This window comes from Microplitis demolitor, chromosome 9 (assembly GCF_026212275.2).
Source record: "Microplitis demolitor isolate Queensland-Clemson2020A chromosome 9, iyMicDemo2.1a, whole genome shotgun sequence".
Classification (NCBI taxonomy): domain Eukaryota; kingdom Metazoa; phylum Arthropoda; class Insecta; order Hymenoptera; family Braconidae; genus Microplitis; species Microplitis demolitor.
The window spans coordinates 19,458,273-19,483,313 of record NC_068553.1 but is presented as its reverse complement, the minus strand read 5'-3'; the positions used below and the strand labels follow the sequence as shown (position 1 = coordinate 19,483,313).

At 29.2% G+C, this 25,041-nt stretch overlaps 1 protein-coding gene across 3 annotated transcripts in view; it reads right to left on the bottom strand.

The window, feature by feature from the left end:
* The window catches only part of LOC103575984 (uncharacterized), a 120,420-nt gene that overhangs the window by 57,035 nt on the left and 38,344 nt on the right, over positions 1-25,041 (bottom strand). For all 3 annotated transcript variants that reach the window (XR_008404211.1, XM_053741811.1, XM_053741810.1), the window contains exons 4-5: positions 23,316-24,095; positions 21,788-22,917 (exon numbers count right to left, since the gene is read on the bottom strand). Coding sequence is in view for 2 of the 3 variants with exons in the window: in XM_053741811.1 (XP_053597786.1) it covers positions 21,788-22,917; positions 23,316-24,095 (1,910 nt within the window). In the remaining variant the exon portion in view is untranslated. The remainder of the gene's footprint in view (positions 1-21,787; positions 22,918-23,315; positions 24,096-25,041) is intronic.

Here is a 25,041-nt window from a genome sequence, read left to right as displayed (position 1 = left end):
GTCCGCACTTGTAAAAATACTAATTAAAAAAATTTTATTTTTAATTAGAGACTAAAATTATTTTTTCTTTCATTTCGGTCGTGTTTTTTTTTTTTATTAACTTTTTTTACCCATTAAATAGTAAAAATGATATTTTAATAAATTTATAATTTAATTATATTTTACACGATTTAAAGAGAATTAAAAATGATATCCTTTATTTAATATAAAATTTATTATTTAATCAATAATCGATAATCAATATTCTAAAATATCTGTCGCATGATTTTTTAAACCTTAAATCCGATTATAAAGTCATTCATTTTTAAATATACTACCAGACATTATTTATTATTCATATGAATTTTAGTCATATAAAATTCATATACCCATTAGCTATAATATTATTTACTATGTAGTTTGTTAGAAATCTAATATTTGAATAGACACGATCTCGACATAAATCACAAAAGCAAAAGTTTAAAAAAATAGTAAAATGTAGGAATCGATCCACTTTAGGTGTAATACCTTGACTGGTGAGATGAAATAAAAAATGGCTGGCCTGAAGCCTCACTAATCCTGTGGGATAAGGCTCACCCCATTGCATTAACATAGTCGACATAGTCCTAGGGATGAGCCCTTGCCTCGTTTCCAGGTGCTTTGAGAAACGACCTGATAAGAACCAACCGACAATCACAACGACGACAACAATGACAATGACAATGACAATGTATATGTCTATGTGTATATATTATTTAACCATACATAAAAGGATCTAAGCTTTTTGATTGTTGATATTACAAAGGAGTAAAGATTTTAGGTGTCGGTTAAAACCAAGCGAGGTAATTTTATTTGCATAGAGTTTTAGCGCAAGGTGGATTTGTTCCCTAGATTAGCCCATCATTTTCCTGCTCTACATATTCTATGTGTTTACTGACAAATAAATACACAGTCATATATATATATATATATATATATATACGTATAAGCTGTGAACTGTGTACTCAGTGATTGGGGATAGGGAATTCGAGATTCGGGATTCGGGATTCGGGATCCAGGATTGGGGATAATCGAAGTGAATCCCTTACTCACAGTATAGTCAATAATAGTCAGTACTGGCGCAAAGAGACTGAGAGAGAAGATAATTTGGCTACCCCTCTCATCAACAGTTTCACTCTCAATCAACTCTAAAACCAGACCTAAACTTTCAGATGCTCTCTATTTACTCATTTATCCTTTTCTTTATTTAAAAGCTAATTTCTCTATTATATTGAATATATTTTTATATAATAGCTATACATAAGTTAGATAATTAAATTTTATCAATGATTATTTGTCAAAAGTAATGGTAGTAATAATAAAGTTTTTTTGTAAAAAATGAAAAAGTTAATCGTCGACTCAACTACCACCAAAAAGTCATTATTAACTTAGAAAATTTATATCCGCGGTAAGAGACCAAATGTTTTCGTCGTAAAGATTTATTTGTGGGTTTCTCTAACTCTCTCTAACTCTCTCTTATTCTCTTCGAGTTGATACTTTTTGATTTACTGCCGATAATTAAAGCGCCGAGTTGTTTTAACAAAGAAACAATTCCAGAAAATCAAACAAAGACCGATATACTTTTATCCATTTTTATTATATATATATATATATTTCCAGAAAAAGTTTATATAGGAAAGGATGTTACCAAATAAGACTGAGAAAATCTGTAAAACGGCAACTTTAAATTACCCACGCTCTAAAACTTGTCCCATTTATCTTTTTATTTTCAAATTATAGCCCTTTGTTTTTTATAATAAAATTAACTCAGGAAACTCTTTTATAAAATATTATTTTATTTCCGTTTTAATATTTATTCCTAACTGGAAATCATTAATTATAAATATAAAGACAAACGTTCAGAGAACGATAAAAAATAATTACCAATTTATATGTACATGTATATATATCTAAATAAATAGAGTAATGTTATAAGATTGTGTGAACGCGAGAGAAATGGCGATACTGAAATCGGAGATTCCCGGTTGAGAAAATGTATTGCAAATAAGATTACGAGGCATCCAGAATCTCGAATCTTGAGTAGAGAGAAAGCTTTTCTTCCCTGGTCTTATACTATTTTTTAGGCAATAGAGAAGAGAAACGAAACTGTCTCGCATACTTTGCTACAAAACCTTAACCTAAAGATTTACCCTCTAAAAAAAAAAAAAAAAATATAAATATATATATAAAGAAAGACAATCCAATGGGGATAACTGAAATTCCAGCGCGATTCGCCCTTCGAACCTAATACTTAAGCTATAGAACATAGTTTTTTTTTTTTTTTTTTTTTTTTTGTTTTATTTATTTTATATTTTTTAAGATCGCTGAGAGAAGAGGCCATTACGTTGGCTACTTAGCTACTAGGTTGGGTAGTAACGTAAAGTCACCCTTTTAGTTTTACTGAGTAAAGTCGTCCTCAGTCTTTTGCTCCCAATATCTACAACTTCCTCAACTGCTTTCTACCTTTCTACCTTTACCATCTACTTGTACATTTACCTCTGAACCTCTGAACCTCTGAACCTCTAAACCTCTGAACTTCCCAACCTCCTTCTTGTCTATTCGTACGCCTTTTTGATCACGGATCTTCAATAATTACGAAATTACTTTTTCCGGTAAAAAGGTTTAATACTGAAAATTTGTCTTATAATGTCAGAATTAAACTTTTTATCATTTTTTTACTTTATATTAATTTTTTATGAAAAATAAAATTTAAACTGAAAGCGTATAAAGTACAAGATATTATGAAAATTAATATTTGAGTTATTATTTATGTTTGTAAGATACATTTTGTTTTAAATATTTGTATTTAATTAATATTTTAGTAGAAGGAATAAACTTTTGAGTATTTAAGTTAAATCGGTCAAAATTTTATAAAATTTATTTAAAATGTAGATATTAATTCAGTATTATTTAAAAAGATCATAATTAAAAAAATAACAAAACAAAAAAAAAAAAAAACTATCCTATTAAATTGAATGAAAAGTAGAAATAAGAAAAAAAGAAAGAAATGATTTCAGCATAATTAATGGAGTGAAATAAAAATTCGTGATGTGTATTTAGGTCACATGATTATAAAAAATAAAATAAAAAAAAAAAATTGGCTTTCAGAACATCCATCTCGGTAATTTTACTCATGAAAATTGAATGTTGCTGCTGAGGCACTAATTAATGTGTAAATGAAGAATTAAAAAAAAATGAAAAGGGAATGGTATTCCATAGTTGGCTCACGCGATGCTAAAAGAGAGACGCTAAAATCTGTAGTGTGCGTCAAAAGGATCAAAGAAAAACTGCTTTCATTTTTAATCCTGCAGTATAAAGTATAATATAAGTAATAAATAAATTATAATGTACGAAATTGAAATTTTATTTAAAAAATATATTATTTATTGAATTATTAGTAAAATTATTAATTAACAAAATTGATTTAATTTACTGATGGTAATTGAGTTAATAATAATAATAGTGATAATTATAATATATAGATGTAACAAATGTTAGGTGATACATGAATAATTTGATTTTGTGAAAATAATAATTAGCTAATGGAAATCAGTACTTAGTCGTTAACCGTAAAAGTGAAGAGAGGGTAAAAGCGTTGGAGATAATAGTAGAAAATTTAAATGTATCGTTGGAATTATCTTTTGAATGGGACGGGACGAGGAACGAACAACTGAAGAGAGGGTAAAAGTTAAGGGTAGGATAGAGAGTGGAGAGTGGAGAGGGTGAACAACGCATGTCTGTGTCTCGTAATTCACTTTTGTTTTTGTCCAGAGTACACTACAACCAGAAGGAGACTTTTACCCCGAGAGCTCAAGAGCACAACAACACCCAAGTCACCTATAGTATAAAATACTAGTCGGTATTATACTTGTGTATATTCCTTGTAGTAGTAGTAGTAGTAGTAGTAGTAGTAGTTGTTGTAGTTGTAGTTGTAGTTGGTCGTAGGTCGTTGTCGTCTTTGTCGTAGTCAAGCTTTTCAAATCCCCTGACTGTCTTTCCGATTTACACACAGTAAAAAAATAAAAATAAAAATAAAAAAAGTCATGTAGAAGTAGTCAGTCTCAAGGTCTAATCTGCAACAGCTCAAATGACTCACGATAAATCTCACAAACCAACGACTTTTACAAATTTACTACTACTATAAACCCTCTCTATCCTTTCTATCACCACAATCTAACGTGATAGCATTTACTTTATTTATTTGATAATTGTTTACTCAAAAAAAATTAACTCATTATATTAAATTTTTGACATTAATAATTATGTAAAAAATATAAAGCCACACTAAAAACATGACGAATTTATTTCGTCACGTCAATATAATGTAGATTTAGCTCGTTAGTAAAATCGTTTCATTAATCTTCAGCACCCTTCGCGAATCACCAGTGCCGTAATTCCTATAATTCAATTAACTTGAGCTATCCCCACAGTCTTCCTTCCTCTCAAGTATCCACCATTTTCTTTGACTCTTACCCTGGATGCCCTGGATGCCCTGCACTCCCTGCACCTTCTATACCTCTACTCCTTCATCTCCTTCATCTCCTTCATTTCCTTCACCTCCATAGACCCTTCATTTCTCTCATCTGCGCTGTTATCATCAAGGGTAAACCGCTTGTGTACGCGAGACTTATTTACGGATTGTGTCATGAAATTGAGAGACAGTTAAGTCCCCCTTAGATACTCAAATACTCAAATACTCACTCTGTATATAAATATATACATACAAGTAATTTCTTCTCTCTTGTCATCTTTAAATCCTTGCTGTCACAAATCGTATATCAAAGAGTCATACCGACATTCCAACATACCGACACACTAGAAGACTTTTTTCATCAACACTAAATAATTTTAATTATCTTGTCATATTACAAACATTTTTAGACACGTGTCAGTGAATAAATTACTAATTAATAATAAAAATGAATTCGGTGATCCATGAATCTTGCATTGCAAGCCAACGGCTTTATTTATTTATTATTATTATTATTATTAGATATTTTAGTTGTAAAAAAAGGCATTTTGTAAAGTTATATTCCAAGTTATCACGTTATAAAAAGGGAAATTTCGTGACAAAAGTGAATAGTACAAGACGCCTTTGAATCGTTTTTACGTGTTTGTACACCATAAATATGCACTCGATTGCTTTATTATATACTATAGTTAGATGTAAGGATGTAAGATACACACACATTTTGGATTCAATGTTATTATGGTGACAACTTGTCACTGTCATATTTTATAACTTTATTATGTATATCATGTATATATGTAGCATGTCTGTTTATCTTATAGAAACGAAATACGTAAACAAGATTTTTTAAAAGTTATACATTTGTCATTGTCGTTGGTAATTTTTTGATATTAGTAAAATTAATGAATTAAGATTTTTATTATTATTACATGGTAAAGTTCTACCAAAAGTTACTGAAAAATGTACAAGAAAATTTAAAAAAAAGCTGAGTCACGCAAACGATCAAACCCTTCAGAACTCTTTTATTTTATTTTATCAAAAACCTCTTCTATTAGGAAAATAAATAACGAGGGATTGTATGTCATCCGAAAAAACAAAATAAAAAAAATAAAAAAAAAAAGATGACAATAGAAAGAAAGAATAGGGCATAAAGATGGCTGACTGTGAAGACGATAATTTACAGAAGAACGATTTCTATAGATAAAAACAAAAGTTTATCGAAGCGGAAGCCACACTGGGAACTGAGATGAAGAAGAAGGTACGCAACAGAAGACGAAGAAGATAAAGTTTTTGGTTGCAGCGTCAATGAACCATAATACCCGGTACTACTCATTTGACCTAATAACTTTGTTAAACTTTTTCAGACATTTCTAACTTAATTTAACGTTAAATCATTTATTTCAACAACCTCGTCTTTTCATTTTTTTTCTTCTTTTTCTTTTCATCTTTTACTTGATTATAAAAAAGTGGCATAAACTTATCACTAATAATAATTGACAGATATCTACTTATATAAAATCAATAAATAAATAAGAATATAAAAAAAATGTAATGCTGCATGAATGCAAGTTGACAGTGCGATCAAATGCTTATCGAAACAATAAAAGACGTAATGGTTTTTTAAAGTACTCGAGCTGTAAGAATGGAAAACTGACAAGCTGAAAGAGTTGAGCGGGCATAGAAAAACAAAAACAATGTAGTAAAAGAAGTTGAGAAAAATAAAAATATAAAATCCAAATGTTGTGATGGCAACAAAAGAAGAGATGAACAGGAAAATGGACGAAACGTGCTTTGAGTTCTTTGTACTCTACCAAGTAAACCCGTCACATTCGAACCGAATCTTGCTGTATTACACTTGCGGTTCGCTCTTATTTCTTCTCCTTTACCTGTCAATATATATACATATACACATATAGAAAGAAATAAAAGAGAGTATGTAAGTATACCTATGTCAATTTTCATATCGGCAGAGTATGAAAGATAAAATGCTGCATCGAATATAGACGATATTTAATGCTTTATTTCAAGAATCCTGCATCAGTTAAAATGTTTAAATGTCCCTGTATTTTATAGCCTTTTTTTTTTTTTTTTTTACTATTATTGATAAAAAAAAAATGGAATAGTAAAAATTTTTTATCAAAAATTGATAGAAAAAAAAAAAATATCTCTATAGTTATCGAAATTGAAATAACGATTATTGTAAATTTATTTCCTCGCTTTTTCATCATTTTAAAAGCCAACGACAACAAAAAAAAAAAATGTATCCTAATAGTAGAAATCGTTTTTCGGTGTGCATTGCCAAGCCCGTAACTCAATGTGAAGACGCAGAGCCCAACCAAACACGCACCCAGTTTCATTCTATCCGCTTCGTTGATTAAGTCACGAACTTACAATGCTATACTTGTATTATATATTCCGTATTCACTATTCTGTATTCTGTATATTGTTGTCCTACTGCAGAGCTCACAGTGTACATTTATAAACATATGTATATATAACAAACAACAGTAATATTTATTACCCCTTTCTAATGTCGACAAGGCCATCGCGATCCTTGATCTATGTCTATTTTAAATATGCAACCGTAACCACTAATATTTTCATGTTTATAAAAATTTTATTCTCTCATTCAATCAATTATTTATATTATAATTCTTCTATATTATTTAATTGTCGAAATAAATACAGTAAGAAAAAAAAAATTAAAAATGACATAATATCCCCAGTGACCTTTGTGACTAACTGGTTGGATAAATGAATAGAAATACTATGGTAAATGTCGACATAGTAGTGAAGAGTGAGGAGTGAAGAGGCTTCGAGCCGTTGCCTCATGGCTCCCACGAGACGTCTCGGATGCTTGTCCAAATTAGTCTATATTTGGAGTTGCTAGTTTTAGGGGTAAAGATTAGATCACAGCTCACAGCTCACAGTTCACAGCTCACAACTCGCATTCCCTGTATTTAGTTAGTGTTGTGTGTTAATAAGGGAATATTAACTTATTTTTATTAAGTAACTAAGTGTCAAATGTATATAACATATGTTTATTTTATTTTTAGTCGCAACTCCATTCCATGTTTGTCACGTTTTCTGACATGCCGTGTCAAATCTAATTTTTTTTTTTTAATGAATTTAAAAACAACTAAGTCGTATTTCAGTTACACACTTAGATAAAATATTTATATCATTTTTGTAATGAAGGTATAAATTTTTTAAATTATTTTTCGGAAGCTGTTAATAAATGAAAAAGAAATAAAATTGTCATATCCATTTTTTTCACAACTTACGGAAAGTATAATAAAAGGTTTAATGAACTGATTACGACATCGGAATTGACGACGTACTCGTAAACACTCGTTAAATCCATTTTTTTTTTTTTTTTTTTTTTTTTTTTTGTTTTTTTCATTATTATGGCAAGTAAAACCGCCCTCTTTGTTCTCCTTCGCGGAATTTCAATCTCTTTCTTTATCTTTTTTACTACTCGCGACTCGATCTCTCGAAACGGATAACCTCCGTTCATTAAACCGATTTCCGACGGTACCTCAGTTCATTCCCGTGAGCAGATTGCCTGCTTCCTCACTTATCGTTCCAATATTCTGATCTCCATCCAACCCTCGTCCAAAAACCCCTTATTTTTTTTTTCTACTCTTTTTTTTAACTTTTTTTTTTTTCCTCTCTAGACTTTCGATCTCGGCAGCATGACGAAGGACTTTAATATATAATAAGTGTATGTCGACAGAATATAAAACGTCTTAGCTTTAACTTTTGTATCAGTTAAAAATCTGAATGTCAACATTTATCATTCTCTATGTAACATTAGTCTTGTTGCAATTTGCTATTTATATACTCAGACTATTTTAGATTTTTATACAATAGACAATTAAAGTGATCGCCAAGTAATATATGTTTACAATTCGACAGTCGTGGTTTCAACTAAGGTACCAAAATAAATAGAAAAAACTACAATTAATTAAATTTACAATTAAACTCAATTAGCAAGTGATCGATATGTTATTTTTTTTTTTTTTCCCCTAAAACTAATATAACAACTTTTTGCAATATGTAATTAATCATGGCGAAAGTTTATAATGTTAACGAACAGGAAGCTTTTTTTTATTATAAAAGCAAATAATTCTTTGAAATGTGGTTTCAAAGGTATTCTCTTATTAGAAACGGGAATACCACCGATTTAAAAATAAAATAAAACGGAAAAATAAATTGACGAGTTTATTTGCTTGGTCTTGACGTTAAGTTTATTGAACCACTTTACCTTTCTATGAAAGCTTGATTATACAGATGGTATGTAATAGCAAATCCGTTTAAACGGCTGGTTACACGATGTTCGCTCATATTTTACAAAAAAAAAATAAAAAAAATAAAAAGAATTGAGATTTAAAATTAAGACTTGAGAGCTAAAGTATAATTTGTAACAAATTGGAATTACGGTTTATCAGATCGCTGATATAAGGAACAACTTTTTTTACAAAAAAAAAAAAAAAAAAAAAAAAACATAACCAAAGAAAGTAATGGACATAAAGCAAGTATGGGTTTTTTTTTTTTTGTTTTTTGTTTTTCATTCAGCTAGTAAAGTACTTTAGTGTACGAGTTTCGTTTGAAAGTAATGCTAAAAGCTGCCCTCACTACGTCACTACCCAGGGTACCTCGGGTACCTTATGAGGATTCATAGACACAAAAGAAAGAGTGTAAAAGAACTAAATATGAAACTAAAGTAGACAACGTATAAAACATATACATACATATAAGTAGAAAAATTAACTGCTGCCTTGGGAATATGCCAAATTTTTTTTTTAGAAAAATTTTTCAGCTTTTAAATATTTACTGACTTAATTCATAACTTTTTCGCATAATATGTACCAAGAAAGATAATATGTTTATGTTTATAATATTTTCAGTTGAAAAAATAAATATGTATAAAGTGTATAAAGTCGTGATATTTTGAATTGAATGGATAAAAATAGTTTGTTATTCCATTAGATTATAAAATAATGAAGCATAAAAATATAATTTATCATTCTGGGTTGTATGTATTGAGTTTTAAATTCGTAAAAGCAAAACTCATTCACCGAGAAAATCTTAAACCTCCCTCTATATACATATATAAATACCACGACCTTTTGCCGCATTCACTTGTCGCACTGCATAAGCTTTTCTATTTTATTTTCATCGGGTTACTCGTGTGCCACTACGCTCGATTTATTTCACCAACTTTAAAGTTCATAACATATGCAATACGATAAATAGAATAATTTTCAGATAAAATAACCTCAACACACAAAATATATCTGTCTATATAGAGATACACACAGTTATATATTCTCAGCACATATTATAAATAATTTATGGTCTTGCAAATAAAAAAAAAAAAAAACTTTATAAAATAATTTTTGTTAATCATTACGATTATTATTTTAAGCTCATAAATTAAATGTAAAGTGGCATAAATAATAAATAAAAAATAAAATACACTAGTATTTGTTTTTTTTTTTTTTTTTTTTTTTTTTAAACTAAAGAATCAAGAGAACTTGTCACATTTATTATTATTTTTTTGTCTTTATTGTTATTGACTGTAGAAGCGATAATGAGGCAGTGGGTAACAAAGCCAGAAATTTTATATGACGTACTTTGAAGTGAGATACTCATACGTATAACAAGAGACAACAAAGAGAAAATGCAACAACAAAAAAATCTTGACATATACACACACACACGCATTTGAGAGTTAGTGTCTACGATACTACGGAAGTGCTATTACAAGTAAAAGAAATAAAAGATGTGAATGAAAAAAAATGATAAAAAATGTGTACGAAAAATGTATCCCTGTATAGTGTAAGTGAACGCAAAAGCCATAAAGCTTCGGAAAATCTTTTCATTATCGTCCTACCTACTAAGTGATACGTATATCATACTAAGCGGCCATTTCGTTGGAATTATCCACAAGAATAAAAAAGAAAAATCAAATAAAATTCTACTAAGGGGACACTTTTTTTTTGTTTCTTTTTTTTTCTCACCCTCAAACGTATCGACATCACCCTACTCGGTCAAATTCTCACGCTATACATACTTTGGACATATATATGTAGACGCGTAACTAAGTACATACGAGGATAAAAGTAGTCGTTCCGTTTCGTTTTCGCTCGACTATCGGAAATCTTTTCTTGTGTTATTTTACTTTTTTCTCTTAGTGTTTTCTGTTTTAGCTCCTTTAGTGCCTTTATACGCGATTCTAAATGCTTGTCACGATACAAACTACCCAACATTTTTTTTTTTTTATTTTATTTCATTTTTTTAGTCGATGTCTAGTTTTTTTTCTTCCTTGTTTCTATTTTTCGAACGTAGAATTAAACGAGTAGATTTAACGAGTCGTTAAAAAATTTTTTCGCCGGAAGTTATTAAAAAAATATGAAAAAAAATTTAATGGGAGTTGAGATTAAAACTATGTCATTGGTTTGTCGATAACTTTTGACGTTTCACCATTAACTTGAGACGTGAGACTGTAAAAAAAAAAACTTTTTTTTTTTTTTAATTTCATTATGAGTATTAATTATTTTTTCTTTTTTTTTTTTTTTTTATGAAATTGTACGAGTATTTAATTTCAAATTTTTCCATACGTTTGGAATAAAAAAAATTTTCTACCCCACTTAAAATATACATTGATAAGGATAGTATTGAAATATTTATCATTCAAAGTTACAAAAGCATTAGATAAACTATAATAAGGTATAGGCCGGTGAGGCCGGTTAAATAAAATGTGAATTGGGCGTGGAAAGTACTCGTGAGAAAAAGACAGAGGGAGCCACAAATCGCTCGAGGGGCTTAGTTCTATTTGAGAAGTTAAGTTTTCAAGAGAGGACATTTAAGGCTAGTAAAATGGATAACGACCGAAGGGGAATTGACCCCATACGGGCCTAAGCTACTAAAAGTTGAGCCAGCCTCACCAGCCTCAACAGCCTCGAATTTTACGGTTGAGAATAATGGGCCGGTGTTTTATGACACCGTAACTCTCTTTACTTCACTGTCTCTTCCCTACATACATATATATATATATATATATATATATATATATGATAGTAAAAAAAAAACTAGAAAGAAGAATAAATAACTAAATCCGCGATGCTTATCAGAGAGTCGTATTATTAACTGCCGTCAAAGTGCATCTTATGCTCCAGTAACCCAACAAAAAGATAAACTATAAAAAGTTATCTTTTTTATACTTTTAACGATTAATTAAACTGATTAATTTTACGAGGAGATTAATATAGAAGGTTATGATTTATAATATAGGTAATTTTATAAGTTCTTATCGTTGATATTAAAGTTAAAATGCTCGTGAAATCTTAGAGAGCACTTTCCTTACCCCAGTAGTGGCAATAGCAGCAGACTATATTACTTGCACATACCACCAAATAGATCCTCTTCTCTTATCATCTTATTTTATTTTTCGTTATTACTCATACATATATCGTCGTATTTAGGTGGGTCGTTAAAATAACTTTTACCAGTATCTTGATATATTCTCGTGAGTCACCAAATAAAATAATTTATATATTTTTTATATCTTCTGGTTATTAGATTTTTAAAAATAAAATTAATTTAATAAACACCCGAGTATTTATAACAAAAGGAGGTAATTAAAGAAATCGTAGTAATAAAACTCCACTTAAAATAAATTAATTAAAGTTTCAAAGAATACGAAGCTTGTATAGTATATATAACAACATGGAAAAGTTTTGGTTGGCATTGTCTAATATATATCTGAAGCAACAACTCGGCAGCAAGGTGTTGAGGATTATAAAGCTTCAAGTAATATCCGAGGAAGTTGATGATGATAAAAGCCTAACGTAAATTCCAAAGTGAGGCAAAGCAGTTGAGAGTAAAGCTCAAACCCGCGACTAGCTTGTTCGTAATATCGAAAGTCACGGCTCTACTATGTTGTGTGGATATATATATATATATAGAGAGAGAGAGAATTCTAGTAGCAGGGCGTTTTGGTTGAGAGGCAGTTATTTGGTGCATGGTATTATGGTACTATCGTATTCTCGTATCTGCAGTATGACGACGAGCAAACTCGTTGAGCCATGGGATTGGATCTTTTGGAATGTGCGTCTGATCCCAGGGTGTTTCACTAAAATCGCAAAGATATCATGGTGTGTATCATCATTGTATGTATTTGTATATATTTGTAGTGGTATGATGCTGTGATGCTGTGATATTCTCCACATCTAAACTCTATAGAACTAAAAAGGTGTTGAGTATGAGGATAGTGTGATGGTGTAATGGTGTATAGTGGTGAGTGTGATGTGAGAAGCTAGTGGCTTTTATACTATTTTCCACCCTCGTCTTACCGTCATTTCCACTTTCAGACGTTCTCTTTCTTATTTATCCTATACCCTTTTTCATTCTCTTTTATCCTCTCTTACCAATGCCACGTGTTTTACGTCAGGGAATCCCAATGATTTCCCGTGTGCTTTCACCACCGTCTATACATGCGTTAAAGAACAAAATATTCAAACTTTAATCTATGCAATACTACGTGAGATGTATGAATTTTTATTTTATTCTTCTTCTTCTTCTTCTTCTTCTTCTTCGTCTCTATTTATTATTGAAATTATTTTTTTCTCTACCCAGGTATTTTCGGTGTATGTTATTGCGTAACTTGAGTTTGAAACGACAGTAAAAGTAAATGTCGTAAACACACTTTAGCCTCTTGCTGAGTTACGACACTATTTCAACCTAAAACTCGCTAAACTTTTATTTTTTTATTTTTCAAGTGATCTCTATTTGCACACTTAAAAGTTAAATCGTTTTAAATAAACAATGTATTTTTATTTTATTGTATATACCATTTAAAATATATATTATTACAAATAATTTATTCTCTGTAGAGTCGAATAATCTTTGCATTAAATTGATTAAATTTTAAAAAAATGAAATGAAAAGAAAAGAAAAGAAAAGAAAAAAATGAATCGGTGCGTATTAATCGGCGAGTTTGGTGAGGGTAAGGATAAGAATAAAGATAAGGGTCGGTCGGTTTTTAGAACAATGGACATTTTGAGGATGCGATTTAACGATATCACCCCTATTGTCTTGCGTGTACCAAGTACCAACTACCAACTGTCGTGTATACCTTCTATACAACTAAACATTATACTGAAAATTTAAGTTTTCATCGAGTGACAACGATGACAACGATGACAACGACTAGAACGACTCTGAGTACAACAGTTTAAGTTATAGACAGAGGATGAGACTCCAGGATGTTTTATACGCTCAAACAAATCTGTTGTTAGGCCCATTTAGTAAACAATACACCAACGAACCAACCCTAAGCTCTTAAAGTTTAGTTGTGCATCTTCATCAACTATCGATCGTTTTTATCCGTCGTCGTTGTCGTTGTCGTTGTCGTATTCGTTTTTCTCCTCCGCGTCGTTCTCGTTCTTGATGCCATTTATACATCTATATATAAATAACGGGACGGATTTCTTGATGCAGTAGAAATAATTAATCGACACACCGTCGGCTGTTTCAAACCATTATCCGCTTTTGGACTCGTATATGGATAAATTATCTGACAGCTAAATGTCGATGAACTCAAAATCCTCAGAACTAAAATCGACAACCAACATATATATAAAGAACAAGCAATGTTGAGTAATATTATAATACAGGAAATTATTTAATGTTTAATGTAAAACTGAGAGAGAGACCGCAAGTGGACAAATGCAAAGGAAATTCATCCTTTTTCTTTTCTTATATATTTTCATTTCTTTTTCGTCTCACTTTTATAGTTATGTAGACTGAATAAAAAGTATGTATATATAGAATCAAGGAATGGTTGAATAATTAAAGGGTTTCTGGCTGTTGCGAACAGGTATAACGTTAATTCCGTACTACTACTACTACTACTACTACTACTACTACTACTACTACTACTACTACTACTACTACTACTATGATATCCTAAAACGAATGACTTGAATATAAATTGAGCTTGCAATATATATATTCATATATACATATATATAACATCTTGGTTTGTGAATATCAGGCATGAGGTACCATCAGACCATCTAACTTTACACCAAAAGTTTCTTCGAGTTTCCATCGTGGAACATCGAAAATACTCGAGCAAATGTAAATTCATCCGTGACTTGATTTCATTCGTGATCAGATATCACCAACTAAATCTGGATTATATGGTGTATGTACCGTGAAAATTTACTTGGTAATAACTGTATAAGTGACAAGCTGGATAATGATATTTATTGTTAAAATGAATTATTTATATGCTTTATTTTATTTATATTTAAATTCAATCATCAGTTTACAAAATGCTCATATTGATGGTTTACATTATAATGTAAAAATTATTTTTCCACACAACTTTCAGTCATAAATATATTTATTATATTATAAAAAAAAAAAATTTTTATGGATAAAACTTAGAATGGGATTTAGATATTATATCGTTGGAAAAAACTAGTTAATCTATGAAAATTTGTTTCGCCCCTTGTATATCTATAATATTTGATATGTTTTCAGGGTTAGAATAAAAAAAGAATAAAACTTTTAGAATGGAGATCACAATGTAGAACGTGATAGTAATATGTGCGGATTTTCTCAACGATTGATCAGCCTGCATAGAATATCAATGCATAAGTTATTATTATGTATATATATCTATATCTAGATCTCTATACATAAACATATGTTTTTTTTTTTTTTATTTTCCTCGGTATAAATTTGGATCGACTTCCACTAATGGAAAATAATCTTGACAAAGAACGGGGATCATCGTGGTTGTAATAACACGATAAGGAGAATTATGTGACTCGGCAGGTGCCAATTTATATGCTAATAAGTATTTTTATGATTTTATAAAAGAATTGAGAACTCGATCAGACTTTGCTAGAAATTTACCGGAAAAAAAAATATTGATTTTTTTTTTATCAATATAATTAATTTTATAAATGACTACAAAGATAAAAATATAACTTAATATAATCAAAGTATGGTCATACGTCCTTATATCTAAATATTCTTTGAGATGAATAATAAATTATTCTTTATCATAAAATATTTAGGTGTCTGGGATTCGGAAAATCGATTTTATCTCAATGCCAAATAAAATAATCGATTTAATATTTAAAAGCATTAAAGTTTTATTGTAAATTAGAGAGGAAAATTTGGGTAAACTTTAAAAGTACTTCATGAATAAATTCTTATCACGTATTTGTGCGTGAAATTAATCTGAGTAATAACATTTTAAAATAATTAGTGCCCAGTAAGGGCGAAGGTTTAACCCTTTAAAGTCTTGATCTGTAGGATCAACAACATAATCCAGGCAACATCAAAATTTAATTTTCTGTCCGTTGAATTCACGCGCGAGCAAAAAATCCATATACGTATTTATATATATATATGTATATATATATTCTCTCTACCTCTTGATTTATATCTAAAAATAATATTTAAAAAACTTTTCACATATCCAACGATATGAGACTGTCATTGTGACTTTATAATCTGACAGCTTGTCACTGGCCACCATAAATTGAAAAGAGATGGAGGTCAAGCTCTAAATTCTTAACACCTTGATTTTTATATTTTCGTTTTAATCAATATAAAAAAATTAAATTTCAAATTCATTTTTCCCAATTAAGATATAAAAAATTTAAACTTATTATTATTATCAATAATTGAGTTTAATGTCTTGAAAAATATCTGACCGATTTTATTTTATTTATAATAAAAATAAAATCGATTTTTTCTCCATTTTATCTGACTAGAGTAAATCAAAATAATAATAATGATGATTATAATTAAAAAAATTAAAAAAAAAAATGTTAATAGCTTGAAAATAAACGCGACCGAATTTAACACTGATTGTCTGTCTGTCTGTCTCTCATTTTCACGCTCACCCTAACTCTAATGATACCAAATAGTTGAGATATTTTTCCTTACTAACTGCTAAGTCACGTTACACATCTTTTATCATTATCTATATATAATAAACTATTTTCTTCTTGGATTTCTTCCTTGATTACCAAAAAGAGAAAAAACAGTAATTGTTAAATCTATAATTAATTATCAAACTAAATGAAAAAAAAAAAAGGAAAAAAAGAAATTATTTGTTTAAATAATTACTGAAAGATAATTCAATTTTAATTTTATATTAATGATATAATTGTAATAAAAGAAATATTTTAGAAATAATATTAATAAAATTATAAAATAACGGAGAATAAGAGTAAGATGGCGCCATCTCGATAACGAATAGAAGGTAACTCGTGTTTTCGAGAGTATCAGTGGTGGTATCAGTCGTGTCCGGCCGATAAATCTGTAGAATTTTTGTTATCAACATGAGCAAAGTTATCGAGATATCGGCGTATGATAACAAGTTATGTGATGATGAACTTTACCCGTCGATGTATTTTACTGAATTACAAATAAGAATCCCTATAATTTATAACAGCATTATTAAAAACACTGACTCGATTTAATTATAGCTTAAAAAATATAGATAAAATCTCTAAAACCAACAAGTGCAAATTTACAGGCCACATTTCATGAAAATGTATACGAATGGCCATAAGCCTAAATCTACTCACTTCTTTTGAGAATCTTTTAAGAATCTGAGATTTTTTTTTACAAGAAAGCATCATAAAAATCGGTGACCCAATATATTCACCAAAAGTATTGCCCAAAAGAACAAAATCTACAGATCAAAATTACCCGAATACATAGACGTAGCTACCCCTTTATTCTACATCATCCAACGAATACTCATAGGACGAAAAAATAAATTTTTCCCAGGACTTTTTAGGGTTTCTTCTATTAGAGAACTTGATAAAGAACAAAAAACGTTAGTATTGTGCAGAGTTATTCCCAACAGAAGTAAAGTTACGGACTACTCCTCATAGAAAGACATGAACTGGATCCTCCCTGTCCAGATGCGGCGTCATAAACCCAAAAAACTATTTTTCTCTTAACTAAAAGGAACAAAAAACGATAGTATTCCGTGGATTTGTTTATATGGCGTTAATTAAAACAAATAAAAAAAAAAAAAAGTACGAAGATCAATAATTAGCCAGACAAATGGAAAACTGAATTAAATTTAATAAAGTAACTTATACGACAATTGAATTTTCAAAGTAATTATCTCGAGTGAAATTTCAATTGATTAACTCGACTGTTGATTTCACTTCTCAATTATCAACTATAGATATATGTAGATATATACTCAGCTTTCTCTCTATTATAAAGTTTAGTGACAATCGTTTGCTAATTTAGCAACAAATAAATAAATTTCAATAGAGCAAATAGTTGAATAGAAATAACTACTATCATTATCGTTGGGAATCTACCTATAGATATATCTATATACTAAATACAAACATAGTGTACAACCAATCGCTTAACTTTTTTTATTTTCTTCATCTGTATCAACAGAGTCTGCTCGATTCATCAAATATCCCTAGCAGTCTAATGGAGCTTTAAATATATACGCACACAAACCCGTAACGTGCGTTCGTAATCATTTCGTTAATCAAAATTATTTTTTACTTCATTTCATTATTTACTTTATTTTCAATCAATAATTTACTAATGATCTTTCTACTCTTATCAAAATACATTTTTTTTTTTTTTTTTTTTTTTTTTCTGTTTCGGAATGATCTGATGATAAATGAAACTTGTACTGCACTATATGTTGTACAATTATATAAGCCCTCGACGGATTTTTCTAAATCATTTTTCTATTGTCATTTAAGATGATTAATAATTGGATCACTTGCTTTCTGACAGTTGGACATGCGATCTATATTAAATATATAAGGGTGGATCAAGTCATTAGTAATAAAAAAAATAAGGCCAATATAATTAAATTACGAGCTGAATTTTTAAAATAATTAAAGGAAATAAAAAACTCATAGCATTTATTATCAAGACGATGGAATCTTGACTATCGATTCCACGATACAAGTTATGTATATATTATATACTAGTATCCCTTTCTTTCTTTCTCTCAAGACTGGATCGGAGATTAATCCACGCGCAAACCGCTTTATAGATAAAATCTTTACGCGTCGGTTGTCGGTTGTTGGTTGCCGGCTGGTTGATGCAATGATTGCGGGAAAAAGACTAATTTTAAAGCTCATCGATTAATAGATTGAATTATAATTATATAATACCTGAATTTTATCCTCTCAATAATTATAATATTTTAAAAATCGTATATATTAATGGGAAATTAATAAATAATAAAATTGATAATTATTTTTATCAGCAACATATATATGATTGAATAAAAATAATAATAGAATGATAGGGAAAAGTAAATTTACATGATATGAATATAATAAAGAGTGAGTTGAGGGCGAGCGAGCTTGTGGACGAGTGTACTTGTAGTAGAGCTATATACTACATATCATATATACTATATAAACTATATATACTATACACCACTACCTGTTGAACAGAAAGTTCAAACCCTCGGTGGCCTACAAGACACTTACACATTTACTTCCCTAAATTATATTCTATTCAACGCAATTATCTTGTATGCTTATTTATCATCTTACTCGTTATATTATTATCATTATAATTATTAATATTATCATTCGAGCTTATGAAAACCATTTATATATCCCATAATTATCTTTGTTATAATGTAATAACCAATGACTTTAATTAAATATTATTATAAAAGTCATTATATTATTAAGCTAAATTTAATTAACTATTTAATATATGTACATACATGTATATTTATGAATTCATGTCCATATATTTAGGTATTATAAATATATTATAGACGTAAATGTCATTTATATATAAAATATATTCATCAGTCTAACTGATTACGTCGAGATTTCAGCTACGAGCTACAATTCCCCTTGCATTTATGTATAATATCAATCGGAGGATACCAGGATCCTAATAGGATTCTACAACTATAATTTAGACCGTTCTGTTGCATAGATCTAGACTCGAGTCAGGGAATTGGGGAGAATCGACCCTAAAAGAACCAACAGAGGAAATTCTATTGGCTCAATAATATCTTTTACAAATATCTTTAAATTAGAAAACACTCCTATTATTTTCATTATTCATTTTATTGCAATACTTTCAATAATTTATTTTCAAATCGAAATTATATATTAGTTTTATTATATTTTACTTGGGATAACAAACATTGCGTTGGTTAATTGTTTACTAAAGTTTTTTATGAAAAGGACTTGAGCTAGTAGTTTAGTTTTAAACTCAATCACCCGTTTTATTTATACTAAATTATTACGGATACTTGGGTCTATTAGCAGCTGAATATTTTATAATTTTTTAATAAAATGGATTATTTGAATAGAGACACGTGTGTGATTGTGCAGATAGATCTAAATAAAAGTTTTTAAGCATCTGACACTGTTAGCATTTAATTACTGCAGAATACAATATTAACATAAGCCACACGTTTAAATATATATATATCCCATATATAATTACCGTATTTACTGTATGCAATTGAGCGATAAATTAATTAGTTACCGTCTGAAGCAACAGCTTTGTTAACATTTAAATACTCGCGTAAACTTTACTGCTGTTATAACCTTTTTTCATTTAAAAAAGTAAAAAAAAAAAAACTGTATATTCATAATTATCAACGAAATAATTTTTTGAATATACAATTTATGGGTCAATAATTTTAGTTGTACTTGTTTTTGCTTGTTACTCAACAAGTTATTATCATTTGACTCAACGGAAAGATGAATAACTAACTTCAATAGTTGGGTACTTATATAATCTATTTTATTTTGTTTGTTATTACCGAAGTAATGCCAATGTTCAAGTTTCCCAACTCTCACAATGCCAATTATTTGGATAATAGCGTGCAAGTATGAATAAGCCTCAAAATACATTTTTTTTCTTATTAAAGTCTATTTTTTAAAACTTTTTTTTTTTTTTTTTTTTTTTTTTTTTTTTTTTTTTTTTTACTAAGTACACAATGATTATTTATTATTTGATCATACATTTAATAAAATAAATTAGTAGCTGACGCCTATCCGTTTAAAACTAATAAAAAGTATGACAAATAATTCGCTTCATCTTTTATTAATCATAAAAAAAAAAGTCATATTATTTTTTAAATTTTAAATACCGATAATTTATAAAGATACGATTCTTTATTTGACTTTATTCATTAACCGGATGTTAATTTATTTGCAGCTGATATAAGATAAAAAAAAAAAGTAATTTACATTCTAACAAAGAAATATAGACAAACTATTATATACCATATTTTGGTAGTATTGAAAAAAAAAAAAAAAAAAAAATTGAATATACACACAAGCATATTTACAAAAGAATACAGATATATAATAATAAAAGCGTACAGGAAGACCTCTTGTTAAACGGCGCCAAACGTCTAAATGAATAAATGCAGCTCAAAAATTTATTCAAGTTTATGTACTCCATTCACGCCTTCATAATTCAACCGATACAATATGTACTACGTTTATTATTATAATTAAATGGTTATATTTTGTCAAGACTAATTTTATATTTCATATAGCTCAACTTAAAAGTTTCCCTAATTTTGAATAAATGATAAATAAGCAAAGATAATTATGTACTTTAAATAGCTTTAAATTAATCGTTTAAAAGGACTATTATTTTATTTTTTAAGGTAAGGCCTTGTTTAATACAACCAAATACACGACCCGTTCAATAATTTTATTTTTTTCTTTCTTTCCTTATACATGTATATCTATAGATATATTACGTAATGTGTTAACCCTCTGTAATAAAACCTGTAATAATGAAATATGATAGCTGGGTTTAACATACATGACCAAAACAGCAACAACAGGATGAGTATATATATATATATAACTGTTATGTTATACACAAAGAAGGAGTTGGAAAGAGTTATCAGCTTGAAGGATCATGTCAAAAAGGATTGCAATTCAACGGGAAAGTTTAAGGTAAAGTCTCTCTTTACCCTCTTGTCTACCTACTACCAAATTTTCGCGAGCCATTATATATTCTAAATCCTTCAGGCAAGACCCAAGACTTTTCAAAATTCTCTTTGATATTATTCTGATTCATCTTCCTTCTTTATATTCCTCCTTCCGTCATGCTCGTGCTCACACTCTTTTACACTTAAATAAATCAATTTCACTCGTTTCCATCATTATATGCTGTTTATACCATCATTTGGCCATAGATTTATAATTTTTAATCGTTTGATTGAATAAATATATAAATAATAATAATAAATTTTATTACCTTGCGAAAAAAGCTGCTGCAGCGCTGGCCTGTGCGGGTGTACCAGGAGAACCACTAACAGTATAACCATATTTTGTTTCTTGAAACAATGGTAAAACACAGTTTGATTTTTGATAACCGTACCGATTACTATTATTATAATGATGATTATTGTAGTAATAATAATTATGATCACTATATTTACTATTATCACAATGGGTAGCACTTTTATCTGTTACTTTAGATGTATAATTTAGTGATGATTTAACATGAGCTTTATCATGACTGGCATTACCAGTAGCAGTAGCAGTACCAGTGGCAGTACTAGAACCACCAGGAACCTTTTCAGGGATTGCATATTGATGTGTTTTATCATTTGTCCCAGCTGGTTTATCGATAACACCATAAGATTTAAATCCTTTAAGCTCACGATAATACTTAATATTGTCGGATTTATAACCAACCACGTGGCCAATAACTCCTTGCCCATCATGATTATTACATTTTTTTACATAATCTTTTTCATGTTTATGTATCATCGATTCACGATTAACGCGTACTTTGTCATTATCACTTTTTATTTTGTTATCGTTATTATTTTTAATCATTATTGTTGTTGTTTTATCAACTCCAATAGCTGTTGATACTCCAGATGCTCCTGTCGTTACTTTTGACGTATTATGACAATCAATAAATTTAAAATCAGAGCTTTTTATTTTTTTATCATTTTTATCAAGAATATCAGGACAAATAACTCCGCTGACATTAACACCCAAAATAATACCCCCGTTGAAATTATTACGACAAGATTGATCGGTTTTAGTTGTCGTTATTGATGATGTTGATTGTTCTGTAAGATGTTGTTTAAATTGAAATTGAGGCTGAAGCTGAGGTTGTTTAACATTTTCAGTGGTAATTTTTTCAATATCATCAGGTTTAATTCGATTTAAATGAACGTCTTGTTGTTGATGTTGTTGGTGTGGTTGCGGTTGTTGTTGTTGTTGTTGTTGTTGTTGTTTATGTGTTTGACGATGACGTGTCATGACACCACGTGTTACTTCTCGCGCAGTTGGCGTGATACTGACTAGATTAACAGGCGTCTCGCCGACACTCCCGCATCGTATCCCCACTTGTCGTCGTCCCTTCTCTTCCTGTTTGTGTATTAATCACAAAGGATATTTCGTTACATTTTTTTTTTTTTTAAATTGATTAATTAATTTTAACAAACATTTATAGACTATTTTATTGAATAATCAAATGACAGTAAATTGATTAGCTTTTCGAGGTATATAAAAAATAGTTAAACTCTCTTTTTTAAGTTTGTTAAAGTTGCCTACCAAGAGTTTATGATTTAATTATCAAGTATAAAACAAGATTATTTAAAGATACTTTGCCACTTTTTAAAACTTTTTGGAATTTCATTCATTTTTTACTCAAATTAAAAAAAAAAAAAAAAACATTGAGCTATTGAGATATTGAGTAAAAAAATATTGTAATTTAATAAAAATATATGTTAATAATTTTACGTAAAAAATAAAAATTTACTTACGGATATTTTTTTGAAATCATCACGTCTTATAACATCAGAATATTTTGGCGGATCTTGATAATATCTAGGTGCAGGTTCACACCTCATTGAATCTCGAGGTGGGTACTCTTGGTACTTGGGCGGCCTGTCGAATTGACGATACTTGGATGACGGGTCAAGCTGTTGCTGATGTTGATTGGGTGGCATTTGTCCAAGATGACACTCATCAACCGACTCACTTGATTTAATCAATTGCTGGTGATTGCTTGACGCTCCATTAATCTTTGGTTCAAATTTTTGATTACTGCACTTAACACCTTTATCACGTTTTTCGTTTTTATCTGACCCCCCAGCACTAGCTCTACTATCTTTTTTGTCATCAACTCCGATTGTCAGAATACCCGTTTCATGTTGATTATTTTTTTCAGCTGATCGATGACATTTACTGTGACGAGTCTCGTGTTTGGGTGCTGGATCTATTTGATAATAAGTTAGTGACTTTGATTTTATTTCCTGTGGTATAACATACGGATGTTGCTGCTGCTGCTGCTGCTGCGGATGTTTATTATTATCTGACTGTAATTGATTGCGTGGATATTTATCGTCATATAAGTAGCTGACGAAATCATTTGACTGACATGATAGTGTTTGACTTATTGTTCCGAGTTTAGTTGAATTTTGCTGAGACTTGTACTTTTCTTCAAACTGTGAATAGTTATAAGTGCTGAATCCAATTTGATTAAAATTATGACTTAAATTTGCTGAATCATAATCTGTTGACGTAACAGCTTCCATATTTATCTGTAAAAAATTTATTTATTTAAAACTCAAATGCTTTTGTATTAATTAACAATAAATATAATTTATTTACCCTATCTATCTAATAATACTTTGATGAATAATCAATTTACAACATATGCCCAATTGTATAGAATGATTAATTACTAAATGCACTTTATGTTTTAGCTAATTAATTATGTTTTCAATTAATGTACTTGTTTGTTCACAGACTAGTGTTCTGTACCAAAATGTTTTATTTATTTTTTAACTTAAAAAATATTATTGTTTTGTTGGATGAACCATTAAAAGTTTAAGGAATTTAAAATTATGAATAATTGAGATTTAAAGTTTAAAAAACCAAGAAAATAAAACGTGTAAAATAACAAGCTTAAGGAAGAACGGAAAGAACTAAAGTTATAGCACACAAGTATATGAAAAAAACAACATAAAGAAAGAAAGAAAAAGGTATAAGAGAAGAACATGAGAAAAGAGAGAAAGTTGTTGAACCGTAAAAGAGAAAAGCCACCAAGCGGATAAAACGACAATCTCCCGGCAATGCCACTGAGGATTTGGATCACTCATCTCTAAAATGAAACCCGAATTACAAAGGCAAATCACAACTTTTCTCCTATTACATGACAACAACAACAACAACAACAACAATAATGATAATAGTAATATCTTTAAATTAACATAAACAAATTTAAAGTTGTCAAATATTATAATTCAATAAAATACATTATATTTTATATTCATACCTCAATTTATCTTGACCCGTCGTAAATATTCAAGGAGAAATTTTTAAATCATGAAAAATATTTTTCACAAGTTAAATAATTTAACAAGCGTTAAAGTTATTATTATTTTTTTTTTTGCTTCAACTTACCCAGTGAATAATAATAATAATAATAAAGGAAAAGTAAAGACTAAAGTCAGAAGGGTTGACGACGACAAGTCAACATGAGCT